Source organism: Zootoca vivipara, chromosome 3, assembly GCF_965207765.1.
Source record: "Zootoca vivipara chromosome 3, rZooViv2.hap1.1, whole genome shotgun sequence".
Lineage (NCBI taxonomy): Eukaryota > Metazoa > Chordata > Lepidosauria > Squamata > Lacertidae > Zootoca > Zootoca vivipara.
The window spans coordinates 9,015,769-9,043,730 of NC_142586.1; the positions used below are offsets into that span (position 1 = coordinate 9,015,769).

Here is a 27,962-nt window from a genome sequence, read left to right on the forward strand (position 1 = left end):
TCATGGCTGGTTTGGTTTATTGGTTTGACACTATAACAACCTAAACTGACATATATGTAAGCTGTTAAAATCATTAATAGAACTACGTGAAAACAGATTATACACGCAAGCTCCCAATCACATCAGCCACACGAAGGTACATCAAGAGCACAGTTCTAAGATAAAACCAAATGTGAAGAGGTAAACTTGTTACTTTGAAGCAAGTCCCACCAATTTCAGTGACACCCTAGTAACTGGTCTAGGATCAGAATTGAAATACAAACATAAAAAGGTAACTATTTACAATTTATGGTTCAAATGCTGCTTTTGCTTATACTTGAGATGTATGAAAAGTACTAAATTCAAGTTGCAAGCAAGAAAAATAATACTGGTCAGAAGAATAAGAATTTACTTTCTGCGCAAGCAGAAGAAACACAGCATTTTTAAAGCTGACTATCAGTTTTTCTATTCGCTACCAAACACACTGAGACTAAAATAAAGCATTTCCACTTTTTTTTTTTAAAGTCACAAAAATTAGTAAAGATCCTCAAAAGTGAAATGAAATCATGAAAGTCAGATGGACATAGACTGGAATGTTCCAGAGGAGGGAAAAAACTAACTGCTTATATTGAACTGAACAGAACCAACGTTTAAAGGGATGTTCTTTGAAGCCTGAAAATATTAACGCTGATGAAATCCTTTCTTAACTCTTCAGAATGCTGCACATTCCCTTGTTAGCTTCAAGCATCAATCAGCACAAAAAGCTGTATTGTCATTCTCATTTTTTAAAAAAAGATCGTTTTGACAATGCCGATTTTGCTGTAACATTAAACACACTAACATAATTATACTTCTATTTTATTCCACTAAAATCTAAGTAGTATAGCGTTTCCCCAATTTTACTGTATTGAGATTAAATGTGAAAATAAAACCATTTTTCCTTAAATTGGCAAACCTCTTTTTTTTGCATTTAAGTCTCTTTTTTCTGTTTCTTATCTTCAGCCTTCTCCATGTGTTTCTGTAACAAATAAACAAGGGAGGATTGAATTTTAATTTGTTTATGTTGCCTGGATTTTGTTGCAATGGCATCAATAGCAACACTCCAAAAATTTTTCAAATTAAGCTTGCTGCATCTCATGATAAATCAAGTACTAACACTGATGTGTATATTGGGCATAATCCAGTCACTATACTTTGATTACAATGGAATGTCCAAGTTCCAATTTGGGCTGGATTGTATATGACATGGTGTATGCATGAACAGCTGGGGGGGTGGGGAATCTGACTCATTAACTGAGCTTCTGAACTAGGTGGTGTAGAATAAAGTGAGATTAAATTTGCCACTTAAAATAAACCAGAGCCTTAACAAAGAGCTACTTATCCTCAGGTTTTAATTAAGCTTCTTCCAATAGCTGCATGAAGGTGCCCTGAGAAATTCTACCTTACCTTCAACTTTTGATAATGTGCAAGGCTGCTACAGTGGACTTTTTTTGCAGCATCTTCATTGGTGTAGAACAAGGAACACAACTTGCAGTAGAATCCAGTTCGGGGCACCACATAGCTCACACCTAGATAGAAATATGCACATAATTGCAAATCTAATCCAGAACATAAGAAGTGCCAGAAAGAGTCCCTAAGTTCCCTCTGTACTGAATAGGTGATCTGTAAATCAGTAGTCTTATACTGGCTACACATGCATCCTTGCCTTTAAAATGCTCTTAAATAAAATGGCTCACACCTCACAGAACTGTTATTTAATGTGACATCAATGGAATACGACTGAGTCTGACAGTCTCAGAACATACACTCCCTTCTTTTCTTCCAATGCAATCAGGAGAGTTTGGAAGAAGTTTGTTGTTTGTACTGACAAACTGTGGTTAACGTTAACTGTGGTTTGCATGAAGCTAGTCACTTTGAAAACAAAAACAACCATAGCAAAAGTTAGTTTTATATTTATTAAATTTGTATAGCACCCATTATCTGTAGATCTCAGGATGATTCACAACATAAAACTACAACTTATTTACATTCAATTAACTGCAGTTAAGAAAACTTCTGAACTTCTGTGTGTGCGGTTTGAGGCTGACTGCAGTTTATTTATATCATACTAAACTATGGCTTGGCATGATGTGCACATGTGTGGTATTCTATTTAGTGATTTAACAGTTTGTGCCCATAAGGTTTTGATGATCGAGCCTGAACTGACTGGCAAATTCTAAGCTAACACCTCTTTAGGAAAGGAAGTCTCTTTCTTGTGGTCCATTTACAATATACATCACATTAGAGGAGGATAAAGCATTCTTACCAACAGGAACACTTGGCTGATATGGCCCAATCCTATTTTCATCTGGAGTGCCCTGTGCTTCACTGACAGTCTTACTTTCTTCTGTGTTTTCTTTTTTATCTTGTTCTTCTGACACTGTGCTATCTGTCACCTTGGATGGGTCTGACTTCAAATTCTCATTTTCAGTACCATTTTCCAGTGCCTCATTTTCTTGCTGCCCTTCTTCTGTGTTTACAGTCTGAGTTTCTGTTATGCTGCCATCAGTTTTTGCAGCAGATTCTTCATCACCAACTTCATCTAAAGTCACAAAGCCTTCCATGCTCCTTGGAAATCCACCTACATGTCGCTATTGAGACAATTTATTTTCATTTATTACATTAGATATGGCTTTTCTCAAATAAAGCTATCTCATTTAAAATACACACTGAAGTCCAATAGTGTAATTCCATCACATGCAAACACCCACTTTTATTTCCCTCTCTGGGAAGTGCTCCTCAAAAGAGATGACTTTTGAAGTGCTGGGGTACAAAAGACTATACCAATGGCCACAGTTTACCCCCAGCCACAGTGCAAAACTGGGTCAGGGCTCAATATCTCAATATCTCCCCACTTTGCAAGCAACAGGAATGGGCAAGGAGCACAAGAAGGAACCATGTAGGCAACAAACTCCCACAAGGAAAATGTTCTTGTGGCGAAGGTTAGCACTAGGAATCTGGCACGTTCCTTGAACAAATACTACTTATTTATTTGCTTGCACTGGTGAAAAGAGTTCACTCTGGATCCCTAGGGCAGGGTTGCCTCCCTTCGTAAATTGTCACTTGCAAACTTTAGGTTTGTAATTTATTTGAGTACCTTGCAGATGCACGGTTTGTTTTGTGGTCACAGATGAAGCAAGCAAGGAACTTGCATATGGTCTCAAGAGCAAGTAATAAATTGAGGAAAGTAAGACACTTTTGACAGGACAGGATACTGCTGCAGATTACAGTCATCTATACCACCCAAAACAGCTATGGAGTGTATGCACACAGGCTACACAAGAACCTTCCTTTCTGAAACCCTAATTAAGATACCACATTATAAGCAGCACCTTTTCTCGAAAGACAGCAAGTTTTTTGTGGCAAGAAATAATATTGTGGACAAGGATAAACTTCCTCCAAATGATAGTTTTCTCTTTACCTTTTTGAGTTTTTTTGCCGTTGATGTAGCATTTTCTTCAGGTTTTGCAGTAGCATCATCACCAGCTCCCTCCTTTTGTTCAGAAGCCACATCACCCAAGTTAGCTACATCTGTATCATCTGCTGCTGAGCTTCCACTCTCTAGTAATGCTGCTGCTTCCTCATCATCCACTAATAGTTCATCTTCAGATTCAAGGAGTAAACTTGGTTCCTCCTGGTCTGCTTGATCATTGTCCTTTGTATCTGCCTCATCTTTCTTCTCTTCTTTATCTTCAGTGCTATTGCTTTCCATTTTGTCATTATCTTCGGTCTTACATTTTTTCTCACTTCCAGAGTCTTTACTATCGGGAGAAAGACCTCTTTTTCTATAAAAAGAAAGGGGGAAATCTTGCTTACCCATTTCCTTTTTGTATTAAACAAACTCAAGCTACCAGAAAGATAATTACCTTGCTTTATCTTTCTTCAACAGATCTACTCCTTTGTTGGGAATCTGTAATAATAATAATAATAATAATAATAATAGCAGCATCAGTTGGTTAGAGCGTGGTGCTGATAACGACAAGGGTTGCAGGTTTGATCCCTGCTAAGGGACAGCTGCATATTCCTGCACTGCAAGGAGTTGGACTACAGGTGAAACTCAGAAAATTAGAATATCGTCGAAAAGTGCATTTATATCAGTAACGCAACTTAAAAGGTGAAACCAATATATGAGATAGATGCATGACATGCAAAGCAAGATATGTCAAGCCTTTATTTGTTGTAATTGTAATTATTTGTCGTTAGGCGGGTCATTTATAAATGGAATTTAATTAATGAAATGTAATAGCGATGTTTATTTTTGTATTATTGTAACTATTTGTTTTATTATTATGGAATTTCCAAAAGAAAGCATTTGTAAAAATTAAAATAATAATAAAAAATAAGTTGCATTACTGAAATAAATGCACTTTTCGACGATATTCTAATTTTCCGAGTTTCACCTGTAGATCAGGCATCCCCAAACTCGGCCCTCCAGATGTTTTGAGACTACAACTCCCATCATCCCTAGCTAACAGGACCAGTGGTCAAGGATGATGGGAATTGTAGTCCCAAAACACCTGGAGGGCAGAGTTTGGGGATGCCTGGACTTGATGATCCTCAGGGTCCCCTCCAACTCTATGATTCTATGATAAAGGTTTTTGTGGATTTCTGTATTAGGAGCTATGCACAGCTATTCAAGTGAAAATGGTTCCAATCTTCAAGGCATATGAAAACACAGTTGAACTGCCACAAACTGCAAGACTTCAGATATTTTCTTTTCTGCGCCATAGTATTCAGGATGGGGCTTCTCTCTATTCTTATTAACTATAAGCAGTAACCATGTGGATGCCAGATATACAGGATGTGGAATTATGTCTCCCTGTCTGTAAGCTACAGAACAGGAAAATTCGTGTTTATTATAAGCAGAACTTGGGAGAAGTTGTATAATCACCGTTACCAAGAACATTCAGCACAATTGAAATTCATATAAAACATTTTTTAAAAAAAAGCATTTTCTCAAATGTATCACCACTGGCTCTGGCTTGAATCAGTCTTGCTCACTATAGCAAGCATCCCTTTCCGACTCCAGAGAGCATGACAAGTGTCAGCCTCCTCCCAAAGGCTGGAAGTGAGGGGGACCAAAGGATTGACTCTATTCTCACGCTGTGCTCCTAAAACTCAAACATGGCGGGATGCTCCCCATTTCTCCAAATATCAAGGCAAGTGGAAACAACACTACTCAGAGGCTTTTACACTAACTATTAAGGAAACATTAAACACTTTGAGTTGTTTTCAAACAAGTCCTACTCAGAGGAGACAATGCCAATGTCTTCCGATTGCTCAGTCGGGGCAAGCATTTTCATTTGTCACGTGAAATGACTGCCCCCTTTGTGCTGGATTCCACTAGCACACAAAGTTATTTGAATATGGGCCACTTAAATTAATGAATCTAAGTTAGTCAGTGTCCATTCAATGGGTCTACTCTGCATAGGACTAGTGTGGAGTATCACATTTAGTATTACAACATTACTTACTGAATGAATACTCAAGGGTCAACATGAAAACTTACTCCAGCACATGGTACCTACCCTTAGTACTAGTTTCTTGTATTTTTCAGACAAATCTACTTTCACACATCTTCCCTGGAACCAAAGAGCTTTGTTGGAACAGTGCTCCATCATTGCTTCAGCATCTTCTCTGGTCTCCATTTCTATGAAAGCCTATGGATGAGATTAAAGAGATTTCAGGTTCCAATATTTGAATAGCATTCTCCTACAAAGTTAAACCCACAATTACAGAAACCCCGCTGCTGGAAGGATAAAGTTGATGAGCTTGCTTTTCGCCTCAAACTCTTGAAGAGGGATGCCTAAACGCTTTCTACTCTATCATCCAGTGGAACTAGCAATGAAACTCACAATACAGTGGTACCTCTACTTACGAATGTTTCTACTTTTGAACAGAGCTCCGTCCGCCATCTTGGATGCGGTTTAGATAGGATTTTTTCTACTTACGAATTTTTAGATAGGGTTTTTCTCCCAATGCATTCCTATGGGATTCGACTTACATTTTTTTTCGACTTACAAATGTGCGTTCAGAACGCATTAAATTCGTAAGTAGAGGTACCACTGTATAGTGGTGTCATGTACCAAAATGAAAATATAAAGAGCTGTGGAGAAATAAGTAGACATGTGCTGGCCCAGCTTCCATTTTCCACCCCCAATCTCGTTATGCAAGCATTGTATGAATTACCTGACTCTTCATTCTCATCAGTATGTAATTCTTTATTTTTCCATAGGGCTCAGCTAGTTTAAGTACAGCATTGTCAGAATATCCTGAATGTGGCAGATTGCTGAGATGGATCACACGGCCAAGTTCTTGTTTTGGAGGCTCAAATTTTTGGTTAGGCTTCGCTTCTGGTTTCTAAGAAGTTTAGAGAATATTTCAGTAATCCATTATATATATATATAATTAGACCTTAGCACAGAGTGCAGATTGTACATTAAAAGTGGAAATGCAAAATTAATGGAACTGACTTTACCTTTATTCTTTTATATTTCTGCGATAAATGGACTCTCACGGGTTTGCCGAACACTAAGGCTGGGGCTGCTGAATAATACTCCACTGCTGCTTGTGCATCTTCAGTATTAGACATTTCAATGAATGCCTGAAATTGTAGAAGATAAATAAATTTTGGTGTCCCTCTTGAAGAGGAACTATGCCTAAGAATGAAATATGAGCAAAAATGAAATACAAAAGGACTGTAGCCTTTAAGCTGTCAAGGGGGCATCAATAAGTACTGCACGTTTTCTATAGCATTTCTAAAGCAGGGTTACCGGTAAGTGTTGCAAATACAATCATCATCCACTTAATAATACTGTTCTTTGCAAGCCACTCTAGGATCCTTTCTGGATAAAGAATGGGATACGAATACTTTAAATAATGTTGAAACATCTGATTTTACACCAGGAATAGGCAACTGGATGTTGAAAACTACTTTAAAATAGTTTCAGTCTTGCATATTAAAATTTCTTCTTGCAACTGTTCAGACTAGAAAATTACTTTGACATCACAAAGCCTTGGCTCCCAAGGACAAGAGAGAATTTGGGGTCACACACTTCCTCCTCCTGGTTAAAATTCTGATTGTGCACAGAGGCACTGTAATTGCTACAGTTCAACAAATTGCTTGTCAAAGTAGAGTAGAGCAACATTTGAAGTATTTCCCCCCCATGTAATGTCATGCTGTAACACCCTTCTACTTGATTTTAACACTTACTTCATTAATTTTGTTCAAGATTAGGTGATTTGTAATTATTCCAAATGGTTCAACAAGTTGCAGTAGCTGATATCTCAGGTTTTTCCCTCTCTGAAAATCCATGATGTGCACAACTCTGCTTGTTTCCTGTTAATGGCAAGTAGTAGCAATCAATAAATTAAATTAAATTGTTAAATTAAAATAACCACCCCATTTTGGAGCATGATCTCTTTTAGCTGATTTTGTGATGAACCAGTTAATGCCAACATTTAAAAACAGAATACTATCGCCTTTCATCTCAGATGAGTGTGAAGTAATGTGTGGCGGGCCTAATGAGCTGGAAAGCAAACTGTCTCAGAAAGCTTGCAGATGTTGGCCTTAATTGTAAAAAATGTTGGCATGGATGCCTTGAATAGAGACTTGAGAAAAACCATCGCTGAGATCTTGAATATGCAGAAGGGTCTCAAAGCCAGATGTTTGGGCTGCATTACATCACGCTGCAGGTAAACAGAGGCTGCAGGCTCACATGGTAGAATGCTTTTCTAAACTCTTTTCCTCACCATACTAGTTTTTAGAAGTGATTTTTAGTGGAAGAACAATGATGACAACATCCTACTGATATAAGAACCAGAGACCCATGGTGTATATTTCAACCAAGTTTCAAATAGTAATTGCCTTGAACCTATTAGAAAGATGGAATGCTTCACTGAGTAGTTTTACCGTTATGTATACAGTGGTACCTCAGGTTACAGACGCTTCAGGTTACAGACTCCGCTACCCCATAAATAGTTCCTCGGGTTAAGAACTTTGCTTCAGGATGAGAACAGAAATCGTACAGCGGTGCGGAGGCCCCATTACCTAAAGTGGTACCTCAGGTTAAGAACAGTTTCAGGTTAAGAACAGACCTCCGGAATGAATTAAGTTCTTAACCGAAGGTACCACTGTAGTTTCTGTGTGGCTCCACACCGTGATCAACTCCCACCTGGAAACCAATGTCCCCACTGTGGAAGGACGTGTGGATCCAGAATTGGCCTCCACAGTCACTTACGGACCCATTGTTAAAACTGTGTTTATGGAAGACACAGTGGAAATATCTGTCTTTATAGAGCAGTTCCTATGTCAATACTAACCACTCTGCCTTTCTGCAGGTGCCTTGGTCCTTGCATACTTCCATTTCCAGGCCCTTAAAATAAACACATGGGGGGGGGGGAGAAAACGAGAACAGGAGGGGGGGGCAAGAACAAAAACAATGATTATAATTCACAAGATTGTTGGCACTGTGACATATATCACAACATCAAATTCTTTCACGTGTTGTAATCTTGAGTAGAGCATAGACACTGGTGTGTGTGTGTGTGTGTGTGTGTGTGTGTGTGTGTGTGTGTGTGTAAATAAATGTAAGAAACAAAATGTGGCCTAGTTCAGTAGGGCACTGATTCCAATCAAAGGAACTGCCCATCCTCATACCAATGACAAACATAGTTGGTCTCTAAGGTGCTACTGGAAGGAATTTTTTTATTTTGTTTTGAGCCATTCTTTGTGGGTCATTTTGACAGCTGGGTTCCCCAATCTGTCAGTCACCAGACTCATATGACAACAGGTGATTCAAAGTGCAAGCTGCAGGAGCAGACTTATCTTTGATTTTAGCACTGTAGTGCTTAGCACTAAGATTGGAGGTATGCCTCTCACTGCTCTTTGACAGTTTGCTTTATAGTACTGCTATGGATTTCTTGAGATTCCCATTTTCTGTCTTCTGATGTCCTAAGCCAGTCATTCCCAAACTTCGGCCCTCCAGATGTTTTGGACTACAATTCCCATCTCCCACGACCACTGGTCTTGCTAGCTAGGGATCATGGGAGTTGCAGGCCAAAACATCTGGAGGGCCGCAGCTTGGGGATGCCTGTCCTAAGCACACCCAGACCCCAATGAGGATACGTTATTGGAAATTTCTTTAGTGTATTGGCAAAGCACTTGATTGCATCAGCTCCTATGGTGCAAGAATTACATGCACCATTCCTACTAAACAGCTAATTCTTCAAACTTGTGCTGATCCAGACAGTTGGAGCAACAGTGCTAGCATGCCTCCATCAGCACATTTAAACTCCCTCTTCTGATGCAGTGGGTGCAAGCAACCATATACTTTTCCCGTATGGCAGCTCCAGATGCGTCCCTCTTTGTCCTCAGAGACAGTGGGAGAGGGGATGGAGATTCTAATGGCCCAACTCTCTCTGGACTGTCTCTTCAATTGATGTGCCATCCTGCAACTCTTCCCCACCTTCTCTTCCCCCATCTCTGACTGCCCAGCATTGTCCTCTTTTCCCTGCTTCAAGGGTGGCATCAAACCACGCAAATCCTCCCCCAGATCCTCCTCTTGCCCCCACTCCTGCCTGTCCCTGATACTTGGCTCTTAAGACATTTGCACAGTACAATTCCCTACTGACCAGCAAAGCATATTATATATAGCCAGGAACTACTAGTTTAAGAGTCCACTTCAAGATGCATTTCATATTATTACCTCTTGACCCAGCTGGTGGCCCTCCCAGATGAAATGGTGGCGGTGGCGGCCCCAGAATTCCCGGGGCAGGATTTGTTGACTGCAACATAAACGGATCACCCCTGGAAGTTCACACACACAAAAATGAATCCACATTAACCTTCAAATAAAATACAATTATTTACATAATCTACAATCTAGTTTCGAATACAAATGCCAAGATGTCAGTCAAAAGGAGGTGAGCTGGAGTCCCACCACATCACAGTTTACTTTTATGTACAGATAGTCGTGGGTATTTACTCTCCAGGCCTCTTCACACAAATTTCTGATAAGCCTGTAGCCAATCCATTCACATATCACTTGACATGCATGCAGTTTGTGTGGAAATGTTCTAACAGGCGATATTACAAACATTCCACTAGACTGAACACTGTTCCGTGAGGATTACTGGCATTACTAGAGAAGCTGCAGAAAAGGATGTGATATGGACTGGGAGTAACATTTTGAATATCTGACAATTTTAACTCTACTAAAAAGTGATCCAGTGCCTTCCAGCGGGGCAACGAAATAAGAGCCATTCACAATTACGCTTGGTCTAGCACAGGCATCCCCAAACTTCGGCCCTCCAGATGTTTTGGACTACAATTCCCATCATCCCTGACCACTGGTCCTGTTAGCTAGGGATCATGGGAGTTGTAGGCCCAAACATCTGGAGGGCCGCAGTTTGGGGATGCCTGGCTTATACCATAAAGCTTGTTGTTTAATTGGTTAGTCTAACCTTGTAGTGTACTGTAAATGTCAAGGGAGGATTTCATAGGGCTTCCCCACAGATTTTCCTGAGAAGTGTGTTTGTGCAGAAAACCACATATATGGCTGCTGCTGCTCAGATAGAAAATGCTGCAATGTATTCAAATTTTGCAAGGTGCTGGCATTATTATGCCATGTAGATGCAGACTTTAAGGAAGAGGTGGGAAAGCTCAGGTCCGGGAACCAAACCTTCAATGTGTCTACCATGAGTAAAATGTAGTTGAATGCCACCTTAAGTGGCTTAGGGTGGAATTCAATGTAGCGATGAGAATATTGTTTTGCCAGCGCAAGCATTTCAGCTTGCTTGAGGGAATGAAATCTCCCTTCCATTCCATGTGTGCTGTTCTGGAAATATACTCCCCACTGTACTGCTCAGGTTCAAGCTAAGTAGATAGTTTTCTAACCACCTAGCACTGAACCTCAGTACTATAGTAGGAAACTACTCAACTAGCTCCAGAGCTCATCTGTTTCATGGTATTGGGAGAAGCTGCAAACTTGTTTCCTTCTACATACTTGGTAGTTTTTACTTACATTCCATGTCCAGAATCACTTTCAGGGTTCCATTCAGGATATCTTTAAAGGAAAACAAAGTCTGTAAGATCACGGTCTACAACTCATATTGTGGCTGGAGAGATACTATGCAGCTATATTTTCCATCTTAGCACAATATTTTTTTTAAAAAAAAATGTATTCAGAGAATAAAAAACCTGAGATTTTTCAGACAGATTATACCCAATTGTGTCCCTTTGTTGATGAAAGGTTCTTGTATGGAAGCTTTCATGAACAGAAAGAGAAATAAAATTTCAGATTATACCTTCTTTAGCCTCTCAAATTTGCTCCAGAGAGCTTGGGAATCATTTTGCTGATGGAACAGAGGCTACTGGAAAGGTGTGAACCTTGCACCCCCTCCTTCCATTTGTGGAAGTCCCCAATGGCTCAAAAAGGCTTCTGTCACTAGAAAAGCACTGTTAAAATATATCTGAAAGTCATATATATATATATATAATATATCTGAACTGATGAAACGTATCAGTTAATGTGAAACCAAATGGCCACTAGAATCCATCTTTAGCTTCCAGAATCCACTGTATACATACCTGGAAGTGAGTTCTGTGGATAGTGCAATAATGTATACAATTTGAACCTGAATTGTAAGTTTGCTTACATCAATGCTACATCTCAATGCACCCTGAGATTGTATGACAGAATACTCAAATTCACTTTTAGTCTGTTGAAAACTGATGACGAGACTTGGGAGATTTATAAAATGAATTATTATCCATGAGAGAATTATATTAAGAATATGGAGAGAAATTATTTCCACATACTCAACATGTTAAAACTTTGGGTCATGCAATTACAATTGATTTGCAGCAGGTTTTATAGATTAACTTTAAATAGGATTTATAGATTAACATTAATCTATAAAATTGATTGCCATGGGTTATTTTCATAGTCGCTAATATAGATGGCTTTAAAGAAGAGTGGTTTAACAAGATATGGAGCGAGATCCAATTTTGCACCAGCAGTTTGGACATGACCTCCTTGTCTCCCATCTGCAGTTACCCAACTCTCCACAGCAGATTTCAGAGGCGCATGGGAAAGGAAAGACATGGGAAGTCCGGTGTGTAAGCAGGCTGCCATAGCTGGCTAGTCTGGTGAAGAGCCTCAAGTCCATAACCAACCATCCACATTTCTTTGTGATATTAATATGGACCTCACCCCCAAATAGTTAGTTATGTAGATGCCAGTCAGATGTGAAGGTTGGGGCCTTTTATGCAGCTATTGCATTGCTTTGCCAAAAATGTCAGTATAATATCCTGCAAAAGATAAATGGCTTCATGGAATGTTTCAAACAAATCTAAAATAGTACGCCAAGTGTCAACTTGAAGATGTGATCTATTCTTGTTTGTTGCTGGAACAGTTTGAATAAGCTAATTGTTTTCAAACTTTGTATATTCTAACTTTGAAGTTTCCTGAAACAAATATACTTTGCAATTACAATGAAAAAGGAACGTTTAAAATCATTTAGATCCATACATTTCCAGGAGAAGTTGACAGCGTCGACTGTGTGTTGCTCCATTGATATGCTGGTTCCACTCCTGCAGCAAAAGTAGAAAGTCAAAATTATCTACAACAAAGTTATTTTAAAACTTACTTCAAACACCTACGGAATCATTTGCAAGTCAACCAAATTCGCACGTGTAAGTGAACAAATGCGAATTTGTATCTGAAGAAGTGTGCATGCACACGAAAAGCTCATACCAAAATAAAAACTTAGTTGGTCTTTAAGGTGCTACTGAAGGAATTTTTTTTATTTTACTTCGATCCAGACCAACACGGCTACCTACCTGTAACCTGAACAAATGCCTTTATCTTAAAAGACTTGTATTATGATCAAAAGGGTACCAAAAGTGTCATCCAAACAATGACTTGATCAGAACTTCAGTGTATTCTGGAAAAAGTGTAAACCTGAGCATTAAATCAGACAACTATGCAATCCTATAGTACATTTATCCTCTGAAGTAAGTCCCACTGTGTTCAGTGGTGCTTGTGCCCAGGTAAGTGCACAAAAGAGCCTAACTTTTATGTCCCTCTTTTTGACATTCAAATACTGTATCAGATTAGTTTGTATCCAATTGTTGCTTTGTGCCAGTGGGAAGCATGTTAGGCAGCCAATTCTCATCGAGCTCCTGTATGTGCTTCAACTCTCTGCATAGTATCAGATACTGTTACAGAGGGTCCCCAACTCTTCAAGGGCAGTTTTTCCAGAGACAAGGGCAGCTGTAGTGGGTGAATGGGAAATACTGAGTGAAACTCACTGTGTGTAAACTGAAGCTATTCCCCACTTGTGCAAAGCCACCATTGGATGCAACCTACTGCTTATATGAGTTTTGCATTCTAATGATTACAATAAGGTGGAAAAGGAGCTATCAGGATATAAAACAGAAGATTCAAAGAACCCACATTCTGGCCATCCTTAAAAGACTTTGATGCAGTGTACCTGAAGATACAGTTAGAAGTTATTAAAACTTGTTTTGAATGCAAGTCTAATAGAAGGCTGCCTTTTGTTGGTGTAAAATGCTTCTGCAAAAGTACATTTCCACTAAGATAAATAGTTTGCTGCATTTCCAGGCTGCTGTACAGAACAATACTTTTAGGGGGTAGAAGGAATAGAGATGCAGCAAGAGGTCACATTCCTTTCATTATTTTCAAGACTCTGCTAATAATATAGCATGCCTTATTTTGTGTTATATCATTCAGACGACCAGCTTGTTGTAGAAAGGAGAATCACATATACTAATCATGCTTTTAACATTAACCAGTTCCTTAATTAGCTTTTAATCCCCCTTTAACATTAAAGACTAACAGTTAGCCATAGGTAAGTGACCAGGAATGGTATTACCATATTTGCGCGAATGCAACGCACCAACAAATGTAATGTGCACCTAAATTTTCAAAACCTTGAAACCAAAAAAGTATTTGCTGTGAATGTAAATGTGGCATCAAATCTAATGCAAACCCTAATTTTCATGATATAATTTGGCCAAAAAAATTGTGATATTACATTTGAGTAAATACGGTAAGTATCTAGATAGGTCTGTAGCAGGGGTCAGTAATTTGAAAAGTGGCATAAAGTACAATACCGGCCCCTGCAAACCATAGGCTTTGGGTTTTTTTAAGGACATTTGCAATCAATGGCAGATTCATGAAAAGCAATGTGCTACAGATTCATGGGTACAATTTCTTATATTCAATGTTTTTGTTTGTTTTTTGCAATCATAAGCCATTTAATATATAAACTTTAAAATACAGAAGGCTGGCTACATCTTATAATTTCACACACAATTTAAGGTGAAAGGACATCAACACTTGGTTCCCATATAAAACAGGATACTCCTCCCAGCTGCATCAATGCCAGCATTCAACAGACCACCAGACATTTGTGTCTTATTGCCAAGCAGAGGCTCCTGAGTAAATTTTCCTGGTTCTTTCTTCAATTTGATAAAGCGCTGCTAACCCCACTACAGATTATATTAGCAGTGATATTTGATTAACAGAGGTAAGGAACAATTAACTGTACTTTCCACCTCTCCTTCCCAAGAAAAGATAAAACTTTCTTCAACAGCCACAGCCTTTTCCCATTAATGCATTAGTAGTCATCTGTTTGAAAGTCATCTGTTTTGCTCTAATTTAAATACCCCATACTCTGCACAGCATTTTCCCCCCAAACCAAATTGTTGAGTGTCAGAACCTATTCATCCCATATTCCCAAATCCTGGTTACTAATTATTATTATTATTAATTTTGTATACCATTGTCATCCGAAGATCTCAGGGTGGTTCACAGTATAAAAATACACAATAAAACCACAGAATATCTAATAAAAAGCTTTATTCAAAGCAAAGATTTAAATCTCAAGCCTGAAACACTAGAGCTTTTGTGTGTGTGTGGCTAACATCTGAAATTACAGCAGTATGTTTCTTCTAGTCAGAACAAGTCAAAACATGAAGTTGTCTGCTTCCATCTGAATCATACTTTGAAATCAATGGCCCAGAGTCCAACGATTTCAGTAAGTCTACTCTGAGTATGACTAACACTGGATATCACCCAATGGACACATGACTGGATCCTTCACTTTAAACACACGCACACACACACACACCAGACATAAGGGTGTGTGGGTGTGCATGCTTATCTGATGAATGGGGAAGGGAAGCCCTGATGAAAAGTGTCCACCATGATGATATGGCACTTCAGCAAATAAAGGTGGGAGGATAATTATTTCCCCTCTTCCAGCTATCATATGTAATCTGGCCCCATGGCAGGCAGGCCCTGGAAGCTTGGCTATGTGTTTTTAACTAGATCAGTCTCAAATGAATTTACTGTATTGTCGGTGGTTGTTTTTTTTTTAAGACGACAAATACAGTACTTAAAAAACCTGATTCATGGAATGCATGTATTAGGGAATTTCCCATAATTTCAAAAGCTGATTGTGCATAAGTGCTTCCATTTACAAAGTTAACGTTAAACTTCCAGAAAAGAGATGATGATGATAAAAATAACAACAACAACTTTGTATGCTGCCCTATACCCGCATGTATATAGCGGGTCTAACATAACCTATGTTAGATTTCCCCCTTAAAATGTGTCCCCCTTCTCAGCAGAACTGCTTGCCACGAAGGAACAAAATTGGCAATGTAGCTCTTAATTCTAACAATACAAAGGTGTTTTAACATGCATTTCTTCTTTCAATGAGATACATTTTTTTTTACCGTAAGTCTTCTTCAGTCAAGAACAAATTGTACTGCATATTGATTTCTGTCTCCTCAACTTATATAATCTTTCCATTAAGGTTTTTGTTTTTTAATCAGTGCTATAAAAGCTTTAACTGCTTTAAACATTTAACAATTACCTGAATTCTGCATGTAGAGTTCAGAATGTATAACCTTTGAATCAATCAATGAATATACACTGCGATGTAATTATAGACTTTAATATGCTGAAGAGAAATAGATGTTTTGAGGAAAAGAGCTTTTGTTCAGAAGAGTAGGTTTAAGTGCACAATGGAACATCACAAAAATGCCATTTTAAGATATTTTCTTTTGCTAGTGTTTTAAATAACTGCATCCTTTAAACTTCTGCAGATCTGAGATTTACCTCAGTGTAACCCATAAAGACTTCAGATTAGGTATTGTTGGCAAGAAAAAAAATGTGAATTTTGATGTGTAGATAATCAAACAGTAAATAAGATGAGCAAATACATTTCATTTTTTCACTATTGCTAAAACAGACTTGTTTCATAAAGGTATTTTCTGAGAATACAGTTAGTGACAACCCAATGAAACCAACTTAAGAACACAATATGCATGCTTACCTGGAATTCTATGCATCATGTTTAAAAAATGAAAGCAAGGACAGTATCCAATTGACAAATAGATGACTAGTTTGTAAAACAGAAAATCTGAATACAGCTACACTAGGACACTTGCTATTTTGTTCAAGAACCTAATTACGAAGAATGAAGTTTGATCAAAATTTTAATAAGGAACTAATCTTATAAGTAGAGAATGCCAACAAGAGCATGATATAGCACAGCAGCAGACTGATGTTTCTGAGATTCTAAAAAGGGATAGATGCAATATGTAATAATAAAAAGTGACTCTGAAGTGTTTAAGAAGGTTGTGAAAGGGGAGGAAAAAATGAGAAGTCTCAGACACAGTATGAAAACAGTTTTTAAAGTGACTTTTAAAAAGAATGAACTCATTTAAAAATGTGACCTGCAATCCTATAATTCTTTTCAAGGACTCTACATTAAGCTTTCTGGCTGGCCATGGACAAGAGGGAAAAAAGCAGAGTTGTGCAAGGACGTAGCTTAACTACAAATCAATCAGCAATCAAGACAGATGGGAAGGAATGCTGAATCTAGCCTCTTGAGTAACTGCAAACCAAAATGAAAAACCTCTGCAACAAATTAAGTTAAGAGACTATGCAGATGCAAAATATAAAATAGACTAGATGATAACTGACCTGCAGTTAAGCCATATGGGTGAAACAAGTATTAATGTAAAGCCCTGGTTTAATGTGTTTGCTAATGACGCCCTGAAAATAAACCATGTATCAAACTCTTTTGAGTCCTTTGTGCAAGTCATCAGAACATAGAAACTGAGGCAAAGAAACAAGCAACAGGGACTACAAAGTAAAGAAAAATAAGCATCTGATGCTTAACTCACCTTATTGGAATGAACAGGCAAATCACAGATAGAGCACAGATGGGGATAGACCTTCGGTAAGAATCCATGGAAGTCTTCAACATTGCTATCTGGAGGAGCACCTCTCTTTTTCTCAAAGAGAGATCTCTCAGGGCCACGACCCAGCCTCTCATACTCACTGTCAAATTTACGATACTTATGCGAGGTTTCGCCATAATAAGAGTCATCCCTATACCTTTCTCCATCTCTTAATCTGTCATCTTCATAATCCATTCTGTCATAAACAGATTCTTGAGAACGACTTCCATGATCATAGTCAACCACTCGGTTGAGACTAGAACCACGATCATCAAAGCTATCTCTTCTAAAATGCCTTTTCTCTTCCCAATCATCCCTAGGAACTCTGTATGGTGGATCCCGTGCAGCTGATCTGCCATCTCTACCATAACTCAGTGAAGGGCCTTCTTCAGCTCTCCTCCTTTTAAGTTGCAGAAGTATTTGAGGCAAGTTTTCAGGAGTGATCTTGTCCTCAGGGTAACGACTCAGTTCATCTAAGTCTCTAGCAGACAGACCAAAGCTGGCCAAAATGTTAGTGGCCTGCTCTGCATCTCCGCGGTGCTGAGAAGACAGAGAGAGTGGGCCTCTACTTCCAATGTTAAATATAGACTGTAAGGCATGGGAAGATGCACTAGCAGAAGACAGTGCACTATGAGATCCTTGTTGATTCAATGAAGAACTCATTCCAAGATTCATTAAGCTAGCAAGGCGTGCAGTACCCTGGTTCATCCTTCCAAGAGATGCTGGCACACTTAAAGACTGAGTAGCAGCAGCAAGAAGGCCTATTCCTGCAGATAGGTCACGTCCATGACCTTGGGAATCCCTACTTAGAGATGACTGGTGGAACGACTTGGACATTGCTGAACTATAGATTGTCTATTATGGATCAAACGTTAGAGATGTCTGAAAAGAAAGCTCACACTAGAAAGCTAGGTAAACTTCACTTCAAAAAGGTAACGCCAAGAAAAGGGATCAATAATGACTGTAGATCTTCTTCAAGCTGAGAACACCAGACAAGTCTGTAGAAAAACAAGCAGTTTTAGTCATAAATCCCTTTATGAAGATGCAGTTTTAAAATGTATGCATCATGTTGATCTAAAACCAATTTAAGATCTTACATGGCTTTTATTATGTAATGTCAACAGATTGAAGATGCAACCCAGAACCCTATTATACATAGCCCTCAGGTGAAAATCTAGCTTTCCCCTCAGATAAGCACCAATTGTTGCCAATCAATGTGCACTTTTGTTTTGATGAGAAATTGTTTTGAAGCACTGGTAGTACAGAACCGTCTGTTTTCAAGCCCCCTATTGAATAGCAGGGTGCATACATCTTATGTTACTGCTCTGGATTCCAGGAAAAAGACAATACACCAGTCATGGAACCAAGAAATGTAACTCAAATTGTTGAAAATTAAGCCTATAGAGGAAGTGATAGCAGGAACTTAGGAGTGGCTGATATCTGGACATGTGTCTAATGAAAGAGTTACTAAGTGAGACCAAATAATTTACACTCAGTAGAACTGAATTAGTACTGTAAGATTTGTGAAGGAAAACAGGTTTAAAGTTTGGTAGAAGCACACAAGACCTCTCATTCAAGTAATAGTTTATATGTTGTTAGTACCACATATGAACTGTACCTGCATATTTTTAACATTACATTGTGAACATGGCACATTAGTCTGCACTAAGATTTCAAGCCAACCAAGACCAGACCTCGTTAATACTCGAATTGGGAAACTACAATTTTGTTTAAAGAAGAGAAATTCTATGGCACTATTCCAATCAAGCAAGTTGTTCAACTGTTATCTTTCAGATGAGACTTGACTGTAAGCTATAGCCACAGGTGGTAGTAAGTTTCCTATGACATGACTCTTCTTTTAACAAGCCCTTTTTTATTCTTGCAGTGCTTATCTAGGTCTTCCTATGCCAACAGTGAACATTAAGAAGCCCACTTGTCCCTCTACAAAGTCATCTTACAAGAAGAGAAGAGCTCATGAGATTTCTCTAAAGTACCCAAGAGTGAAAGTTTTATAAACTTCCACAGAAAATTGGTGCTTCAAGTTACTCAGGCACTTCCAAAAATCCCACTAACTGCAGTCTTATAATACTCAGTATTCTACCTACAGAGCAATAGTTTAGGGATGGGCAGAAGACTAGTGAATGTTTTCCATGGTCAGTTCTCCAATTAGCAGGAAAAGATGACAAAACCTTCAGGCAGGTTTTAATGAAATGGTCATTTTCTTAGAATTACCTATTATGTTTCAGTTATAAGTGAAAATGTTTTACTAAAGATCTGATTAACTTTGATAGTGTTAAGATGCTAAACCATATAGATGGATATTTATATTGCCTGAAAACCTGTATTACATGCACACTTTTATCACCTGCGAAGAGATAGGACAGGGGCTATTTTAACACACAGCTCTCAAACACTGTGATGTAAATGGTTACTTATCATTAACTGATTACCAGTTGTGTCACTATCATAGTAACGTGAATTTTCACTGTAACGTCCAGTTACATTTTGTCAAATCGAGTAGCAAGGGGGTGGGGAACAATTGAAAAGCATTGATGCAAGTGTAGAACTAGAAGGATGGTCCAGATATTGCAAGTGCAGAGCAGATGTCAACAGAAGTAGAAGAGAGAGCAAATGTCAAGTGAAAAGAATACCATCCATACCAGTGGCAAAACAGAAAGAATTTCTGAGCAAAATGGTATTCTAACAAGTGTGCTTGAGGTGCTGGCAACCACATGCTCAGCAACACCATTACACACAGTTTGAACAAGAACTTTCGTCGATCAGAAGAAAAAGTTTTTCAGGCTTCTAAATAACCACTAGTCTATTGAGCAAGTGACTCACTCCCAGACTAGTAGGTGCCAGCCACAGTAGATGAATTATAAAGATCACTACCAAGCCCAGTTTGTGTTCTGTACACATGTGGATTATATAGCCAGCACCTTCCCTTGCAGAAGCAAAGCAACTGCTTGTCTTTCGGATTCCATTACCTGCAATGACAGAGGTCAATTGGAATATTTGTAATTTAATAGCTCACCACCTAACTTCCCAGAATCCTGCTTGAACTGAGACTTAAGTCATCAGCAAAGGTTAGTAAATAACTATGGGTTGTAGTCAACTAACCTCTACTCAGAGTAGAACTAGTGAAATTTATGAACCCAAGTTAGTTATGGCCATTAATCTCATTGGGTCTACTCTGAGTAAATATTAGTTGACTACAACCCTATTAATTTAATGTATAGAGCTGTTTGTAGTTAACAAACTGGCTAGAATCAAAGAAAGGGGCCTAATGATTTTTTAATTTAAAAAAAATCCACACATTTCATCTTTGTAGATGTGCATACCGGTAGGTCATCTACAGTTATATCTACGTAGGAAGGCTCTGCAGATACATAGGTGCCCTGCTACTACAAGACTTATTCAGAAAGACCCTTGAATTAGAAACAGATGCTGGGACAATGCACAAGAAGGCCTGACTTGCATTAAGCCCTGGAGGGTGCAGTGGACGTGCAAAGCCCTACTACCAAAAGCTCTTTTTGATAAAATGTAAACAGGCTCTTGTTTGGAAGAAAGGGGAGAGTAATCATAGAAGCCTGATATTCAAGTTCAGTCATAAAGGAAAGGGATGTCAACCTTTAGATACAAAGCCATGAAATAAACAAACTTGTTTTAAAACAGTGTAAGTCTGAGCCAATAAGCACTTTTTCAGGTGTTTCAGCAGGCTGGCTTTTCTATGTGTTCCTCTTTCTGCGGTGTGGATGACTACCTCTCTGAAATTACTTCAAGGTAGAAACACGGCCAATTGTGTTTTTCTTTGATTTGTACTTTTGCAACCCCAGAACAGCTCCTTAAAGGCCTAAAATAAGAACATTATACGGATTCTGAGAAGTATTTTCAAGTCCACATATAAATGGGCAGACTTATTTGCAAGGCTGGTTATGTTCCTTACAAAATTCAGAACTCTACACCTCTGGTTTGAGTTAGCTGCTGAAGGTTTTGGACAGTATCAGACCCAGGAGCATCTGAAGAGTACCTCCTGACAGAGTTGGGCTGGACAGCAGGTGGTTTCACTGCACAGCCTGGTTTCCACACAAGGAGCGACTGCTCAGGCTTATTATGAAAGCGATGTTAACCTACAAAGAAAAAGAAGATATGAGAGAAACAAGCCTTAAAAACAGAACACTAAAAAGAGGTAGTGCATTGATAGAAATTGAGTTGGGGAATAGGGACAATAGCGACAATACCCGCATAGAAATAGGGCCAATATTACTTCTTTGTAGTTCAGCTAACAGTGTAATCCTAACCATATCTTCTCATGTTTTACTGAGTCAGTGGGGCTTGCTCCCAGGTAAGAAGAGTTGGAATACAGCCTAACTGTATTTTGAAACACATTAATGATTAAGGAATATGAACTAGAAAGAAATTAGGAAGATATCTTTAGCATTCTTACTGGTATTTCTTCTAGCATCCTAAAAACAGGAAGGAGTGATAAGGCTATCAATGGCTACTAGTCATACTGGCTTACGTACTTCCTTCAGTATCAGAGCAATCGCTCTGAATATCAGGTGCTAGAGATCACAATGGGAGAGGACAATTGCGCTCATGTCCTGGTTATGGGCTTCCTATAGGCACCTGGTTAGCCACTTGTGATAACAGAATTGTGGACTAGATGGGCCTCTGCCAACCAATACACTCCCATGAGAAAGGAGCTGCTAAGCTTATGCCAGCATGTGATTGTTTTCCACTCTTTCAGGTTTAGAATCTCATTCAACTTCTACAATGCAGTTTCGCCATCTCATATGAACAGAAATCTTGAGGTAGTAGTAGTTGAATCTCCAACAAAATTGAATACAGCTGCTGTTAAGGGGAAGCACTACAGGGTAAACTGTAAAAAATACTTGTCTCACAAGAGATGCAAGCTTTTATTGGAGAGTCTGTCAAAAACAAGCAATTAGAATTGTGATGAATCTATGCGGCTCAGAGCATGTTGGGATGTGAATTCAGGCAGAGAAAGAGGCAAACACAAATAGGAGGCCAAATTATCTCCCACGTTGAATGAAAGTAGTCAACTGCCAGTATTTAGGTACTCTTTAAGTCAAGTGTCATGATGGAACCTCACACCACTTAAGGTTCAGAAGCAGATGCTGCAAGGGATGCAGAGAAACAAGATCTTCATGTGGTGATTCAGTCCCTCTATTAGAGAGATCTCTAAAATACAGCATTGTCATCACCTAGCAATGGATCCTGGAATAACATCACCAGATAGTTTTTTAAGAACCTGAAAAAGACGATGCATCATATAAGTGGGCCAATGCTAGTAGCTGTTAGAATAGAACTGGCTGAAAACTGGAAAGTGACAACTTAGCCTACATAGAAGCAAAATGTACAGAATAATATGAGAGCATTTAATTACAGGAAAATTTACATCTCAATGGAGTATCAAAGAGACAAAGATACATTCTATATGGCATCATTTTATGTCTTATGCAAAAAGAAAAGAGGAAATGCTCTTCAGAATACAGACTAACTTAATTATATCAACCTTATATATTTTATGAAATCTTGCGTACCATAGGAGCCTGTTTTGAATTGTGCCCATTTTAAAATGGGAATTATCAGCTGAGGTTGTATTTTCTATATGTGATATGTATGTCTCTGTGAAAAAGAAACTCTGAATTTCACATGCAAACACCTGAAGTTACAGCCATCTTTTTTAACCATAACCACCTGTGAGTTGCAAATAATTTTACGCGGATGTTTGTAAGTTAAACATAATCAAGAACATTCAGTTCTTTCTTCATGTTTGGCACAGCCCTTTCATAGGTGGTTCAGATCAACTTAAAAAAAGAATCCAATAAAAACCAGCAGTAAAATAGTAAATAAAAATAAAAATAAAACCAGCAATTAAATTATACTTAAAGTCCAGGCCAGCCATAATCAGTTAAAATTAGATGCAAACAACCAGCTCTTTAGCATCCATTCAAAAACAATTGAGGTGGTAGTAAAGTTCACTTCCTGCAGGAGCAAGTTCCATAATGAAGTAGTCAATAATGGTTAATATTCAGAATATCTATTTAACAGAACTGTAAGAAAGCCTTGTGCTGAGCAATTTTTGGCTTTTAGGCTGAAACCCTAGGGACAGCCTAAATACAAACTATGTAAAAAATTAGCTACAGCAAAATAAGTGTGTAGATATTATACAGTATAGTTATAGTTCTGTCTAGTGTGTGTCCATTTCTACATTAAGCCCATGTATATATTTACCAAGAATTATGCAAGGCTAGAAAGCAAGGGATTCTAGTTGTGGTTAAATTAAAGACTTTATTTGCTTCATAGACACCTCAGTCCATTTAACAGAAAACTAAGGTAGTGATGAATCTTAGCAGAAGTGGAGTCTGAATAGGGTCACTGCGAAACAAGAGGGAGAAATCACCATGCTCTGATGAACTGCAACATATGCAGAAAGACAACTGAAAAGTTAAGAGACCTACGAGGGCGCACCCCTCCCCTTTTGACTCAATTGGGACCTCCACAAGGCAGAAGATGTTTTAAGTGTCAGGTGGAAAACAAAAACACAAAACTGGTTGGGAGTAGAGGGGAGAAAGAATGGTTTGCTTGTAGTATTCCTGAGCAGGCATAGTCCTCTCAGGATTTTAGGATACACAGTAACATGCAATGTATCCTCAAGAATTCTGGTACAGTATTCATTTGGATCAATGAAAAAACATATAAAGTAGTGCAGTCTCCTGATGAGGAAAATAAACAGATTTCCTAAGAAAACGATCCAATCATGACACTGGTATGTTCTCAAACTCTCCACCCCCAATCAAAATGCTAGTTTCCAAGCCAGTGCAAGACATCCCCTTGTAACCCCCAAATGTTCTTGATCCTCCCACTTCTTTGACCCAATTCCTAATTTGTAATTTGGTTTATTCATACTTGTGAAGTATGGGTAACCAAATGATGTCTCAAACCCAGCACCCTTGATAACCAAAATACACAGAGATGTGAGAAGATGAAATCTGAAAAATTCAGAAAAATGGCCACTCCCTCAAAAACAAAGGAAAAGTTGGACATACTGGAGGAAAGCTGAGGCTTGCTGGAAAAACAAACAAACAAACTCCAGATTTTTCAGAACAGAGTAACTTCTGATGAATCCTGAAGGAATGTCATTTGAGAATGTCAAGCAACAGTACTGCAGAATCATGGTTACAAGAATCTGCACAAGAAAAGAAACACTGAAGTGGCAAAAAAACCTCAATGCAGCTGCAAGACACACCCTCAAACTGGCACCAAATAGATATTACTGAGTTGGAAAAATACTTTTTAGACCATCTATTGAAATTTCAGGTCCAGAATTCAGAGAATGCTTTGCTAAAACAGAAGAATTATTACGCTTGGAAAAAATATTGTCAAAGCACATATATAATTGTGGCATTGGATTTTTATGCATCGTTTTGTTATACGTCCTCTGAAAGTTTAGTTGAGAAATATTTAAATAAGTAATGGGCACTTTTTGCCCTTCAATTAGCATCAGTGTGAGGTTTGCCTCAAAGTTGCAGGTGGCTTTGATATTTATACTCTGTACTGCAACTGCTTTCCTTAAAAAAATACTTGAGAGGTAGGAGGAGCACCAGTTTTATTTCATCAAAATGATACAATAGTAACATCCAGGTATAAAAGGTCAGGGGAGCAGTGTGTACTCAGCATATAATAAAAACTACATGCAGTAATGAAGCTTTCCACACTTCTGTGAGGAGGGAATTCCAGAGTTTAAGGGCTCCAACAGAGAAGGCCCTCAGAGAAGGCCCTTGGACTGCTATGCACCCCTGACCTGGGTGGTAGAACTACCAAGAAGGCCGTTTGAGGTATTAAGAGAGGAATGGACGCAGTCAGATATTTGGGGTCTAAATTATTTAGGGTTTTAAGCACAAATGTGAGCACCTTGAATTGGACCTGGAAGCAAATTGTCAAGCAATGTGACTATTTTAAAACTGGAGTTATATGAATTCCAAACAGAACCTCAACCAGCAAAATTCAGACAAATCAAGGCCAATATTAATAGCATTACTTTACTTTGGTATATTTCAAACTAGATGTATTGCTTAAATGGAGTTTTTAGTGACATGCTTATTGCATTTTGTATTGGCACAAGAAAAATCTGCAATTTAGATGGAAATGAACCCATGAACCAAGAGTGCTGGAGACAGTAATCATATACAGTACTTAAGATACACACACCATAAACCAAGGCATATTTATTCAGAGGTACTATTATTTCATTATTATATTTATTTATATTCTTTTCCTCAGACCAGGACTCAAACTGGCTTTTCCATTCAAAGGGATTTACTCCCAGTATAAGGCAGACTGCAGCTACCGGTATCACTAGGGAGAAAGGTGGAATAGAGTAGATGATTATTTAACAAAATTGATATATCATTTGATTATATGAAAACCTTTTAAGAGAAGTTCGCAAAAATATAAAACACTGAATTTATTTAAGAACATTCAAAATATTATTGAAATCAACATTTGATAAGAGATGATACCACATTAGATCTTTCCTCCCATCCCAACATGTTCATATCACAAGCTGGAAACATAAATTTGATTCCCCATAAAGGATCTAGGAGAAACTATTATATTGAATTTCTAAGAATGAAACATTTTATTTTTAGATGCTACGTCTTCAAGAGCATCAACTTAGAAAAGCCATTCCTCCTGTGTGAGAAAAGGGAGAATGCAAATGGCAAAGACGTTAACCATCAATTTTTAGAAACATGTCTATTAAAATGGTTAATATGTTGCCTGATTTAACCAGGGAACTTTTTAAAAGTGATTAATATTTAACCAATTAATCACTGCAACCAAAGATGTGGGGTGAAAAATAGCACAGTTGGAATTTTTCCATAAAATTTAACATGAGAACACACTCTAGAAGTTAAATTTGGCTACTGTAATGGATACTAGTTAACTCAAAAACAAAGATTTAGAACTTTTTTCAGGCCAAATCTATATCCTCACAGCTCTTCAGGGTTTGGCATGTTAATTTTCAGTGCTCCAATTAAAAATATATATAAATGTATGACAAATGAACACTTTTATATTGTTACATCTTAATTTTCATTATTGGGGCTTTCAAATACCGGTATTTATACAGAATGTAAATTTAACAAGATTAACAGACTTTTTAGTTTACTATATGTAACTCAGACCTCTTATCAAGTATGGGCAACAGAAAAAATATATATCCAAAAGGTCACACATCTCTGGTTGCAGTCCAAACTGATATTACAGATTGCTAGGAGAGTAATCGATCAACTCAAAATAGCCAAGCAGCTTTACATAAGCATGTTTTTCATGAAGATTCTGACCACAACATAATAATTTCCATGTATGAAAGGTTTGCTATTTTGATTTTAACAGTTCTCACGTGACATGTTGAGTATGCAAATGTAATACCATTTATAGATTTTTAAAATCTGGAGAAGAACTGCAAATAATTAATTCTCAACCAGATGGTGAATGTGTGACCAAACATATGCTGTTTTTCTGGGCACAGTAAGAAACTAGAATGAGGAGAAAGGTTCTAGCTTGGGAAGCTAGCGTGTCACAAAGTAGGATGTATACAATTTTTTAAAAAGGTAGTGGGGTGCATTATTTCATCTTGTAAGCTCCCACCTGCAGTCTTTAGTGTTTCAGTCCAGAAATAACTTGGCTATCTCAATGTAGACTACAATGCATTTTACTAGGACTATTGTAAAATGTATACAGTACTGTACTATGCTACATTTGTGAGCGGATTTAAGTTTCCTTGATAAAAACCCAGTTTACCAAGCGTACTGTGTGACAAAGAATCAATGGTACTCCTTGCTGCGAAGACGTGACAGCTTACAATTATTCAAATATACCTCAAGCATTACTATAGCTGAAAGCAGTAACTTTAAAATAATATCCGGGTCCTTTGTGGATGGCGTTGGTAAGAGGACCCAGCAAAGAAACACAGTTTGCGACCTTTACCTTTAACCAGTTCGCCCCTATGCAGCAGCAACCAAGTTGAAGACACCATTTTTACGAACTGCGAAATAGCTAGATTAGAAAGATATACGAGAACTATCCATAGGCAAACGAGAGAACAAAAAGGCTGCCAGAGGCGGAAACCAACGGCAAAAAGGCATTTTCGCCCAAGACTCGCGCATGCGCAACATGCCCGTCTCCGACTGGGCCCCACGGTTTGTATCGCGCCCGCGCATGCGCACGACCTCTCCTCAGGCCCCGGCGCCATGGCCTCCCCGGCCCGGCCCCAACACGCGCAAACGCGCGGATTATTCTTCTCAGGGTACAGTATAGTATAACGCGCCCTTTCCCCGCTCTCCGTCCGTCTTTTCAACGGTTCAGCTGGAACGGCGCAAAACAAAAAACACCCCGAAGCTTTCTCGGTCTGACAGGAATAGGCACAGGCCCGGTCACACCTCTCCTACCTGAGAAATAAGGCGAGCCTCTCACGCATTTGCGGTCCTCACCACGAACGTAATGTAAGGAAAGGGACCCCCCTCCTTCGAAAAATAAAAAAGACCCTCCACAAACGAAGCTGCGTAAGCGACGCCCCCACAACGCTTGTATTAGACCGCTAATCCGCCTAGCGCATGCGCCGCCCGGT

The 27,962-nt window shown here is 38.5% G+C and overlaps 1 protein-coding gene across 11 annotated transcripts; it reads right to left on the bottom strand.

The window, feature by feature from the left end:
• On the bottom strand, nt 1-27,952 carry MATR3 (matrin 3). Of its 11 annotated transcripts, none has more exons than XM_035110175.3 (16): nt 27,784-27,952; nt 21,333-21,432; nt 17,246-18,300; nt 12,552-12,613; nt 11,043-11,084; nt 9,726-9,826; nt 8,341-8,393; nt 7,232-7,357; nt 6,497-6,622; nt 6,208-6,378; nt 5,547-5,678; nt 3,885-3,928; nt 3,440-3,803; nt 2,285-2,609; nt 1,426-1,547; nt 1-997 (listed from the first exon to the last, which is right to left on the bottom strand). In XM_035110175.3, exons 3-16 carry the CDS (start codon nt 18,137-18,139, stop codon nt 950-952), a joined length of 2,610 nt encoding a protein of 869 aa, XP_034966066.1. In that variant the 5' UTR covers nt 18,140-18,300; nt 21,333-21,432; nt 27,784-27,952; the 3' UTR covers nt 1-949. The 11 variants fall into 11 exon arrangements, with proteins under 11 accessions (XP_034966066.1, XP_060128376.1, XP_088521665.1 ...); XM_060272393.2 differs by having other exon boundaries at nt 21,249-21,432; XM_088665539.1 differs by lacking the exon at nt 27,784-27,952 and adding an exon at nt 27,323-27,524.
• Between the last annotated feature and the right edge of the window lie 10 nt (nt 27,953-27,962).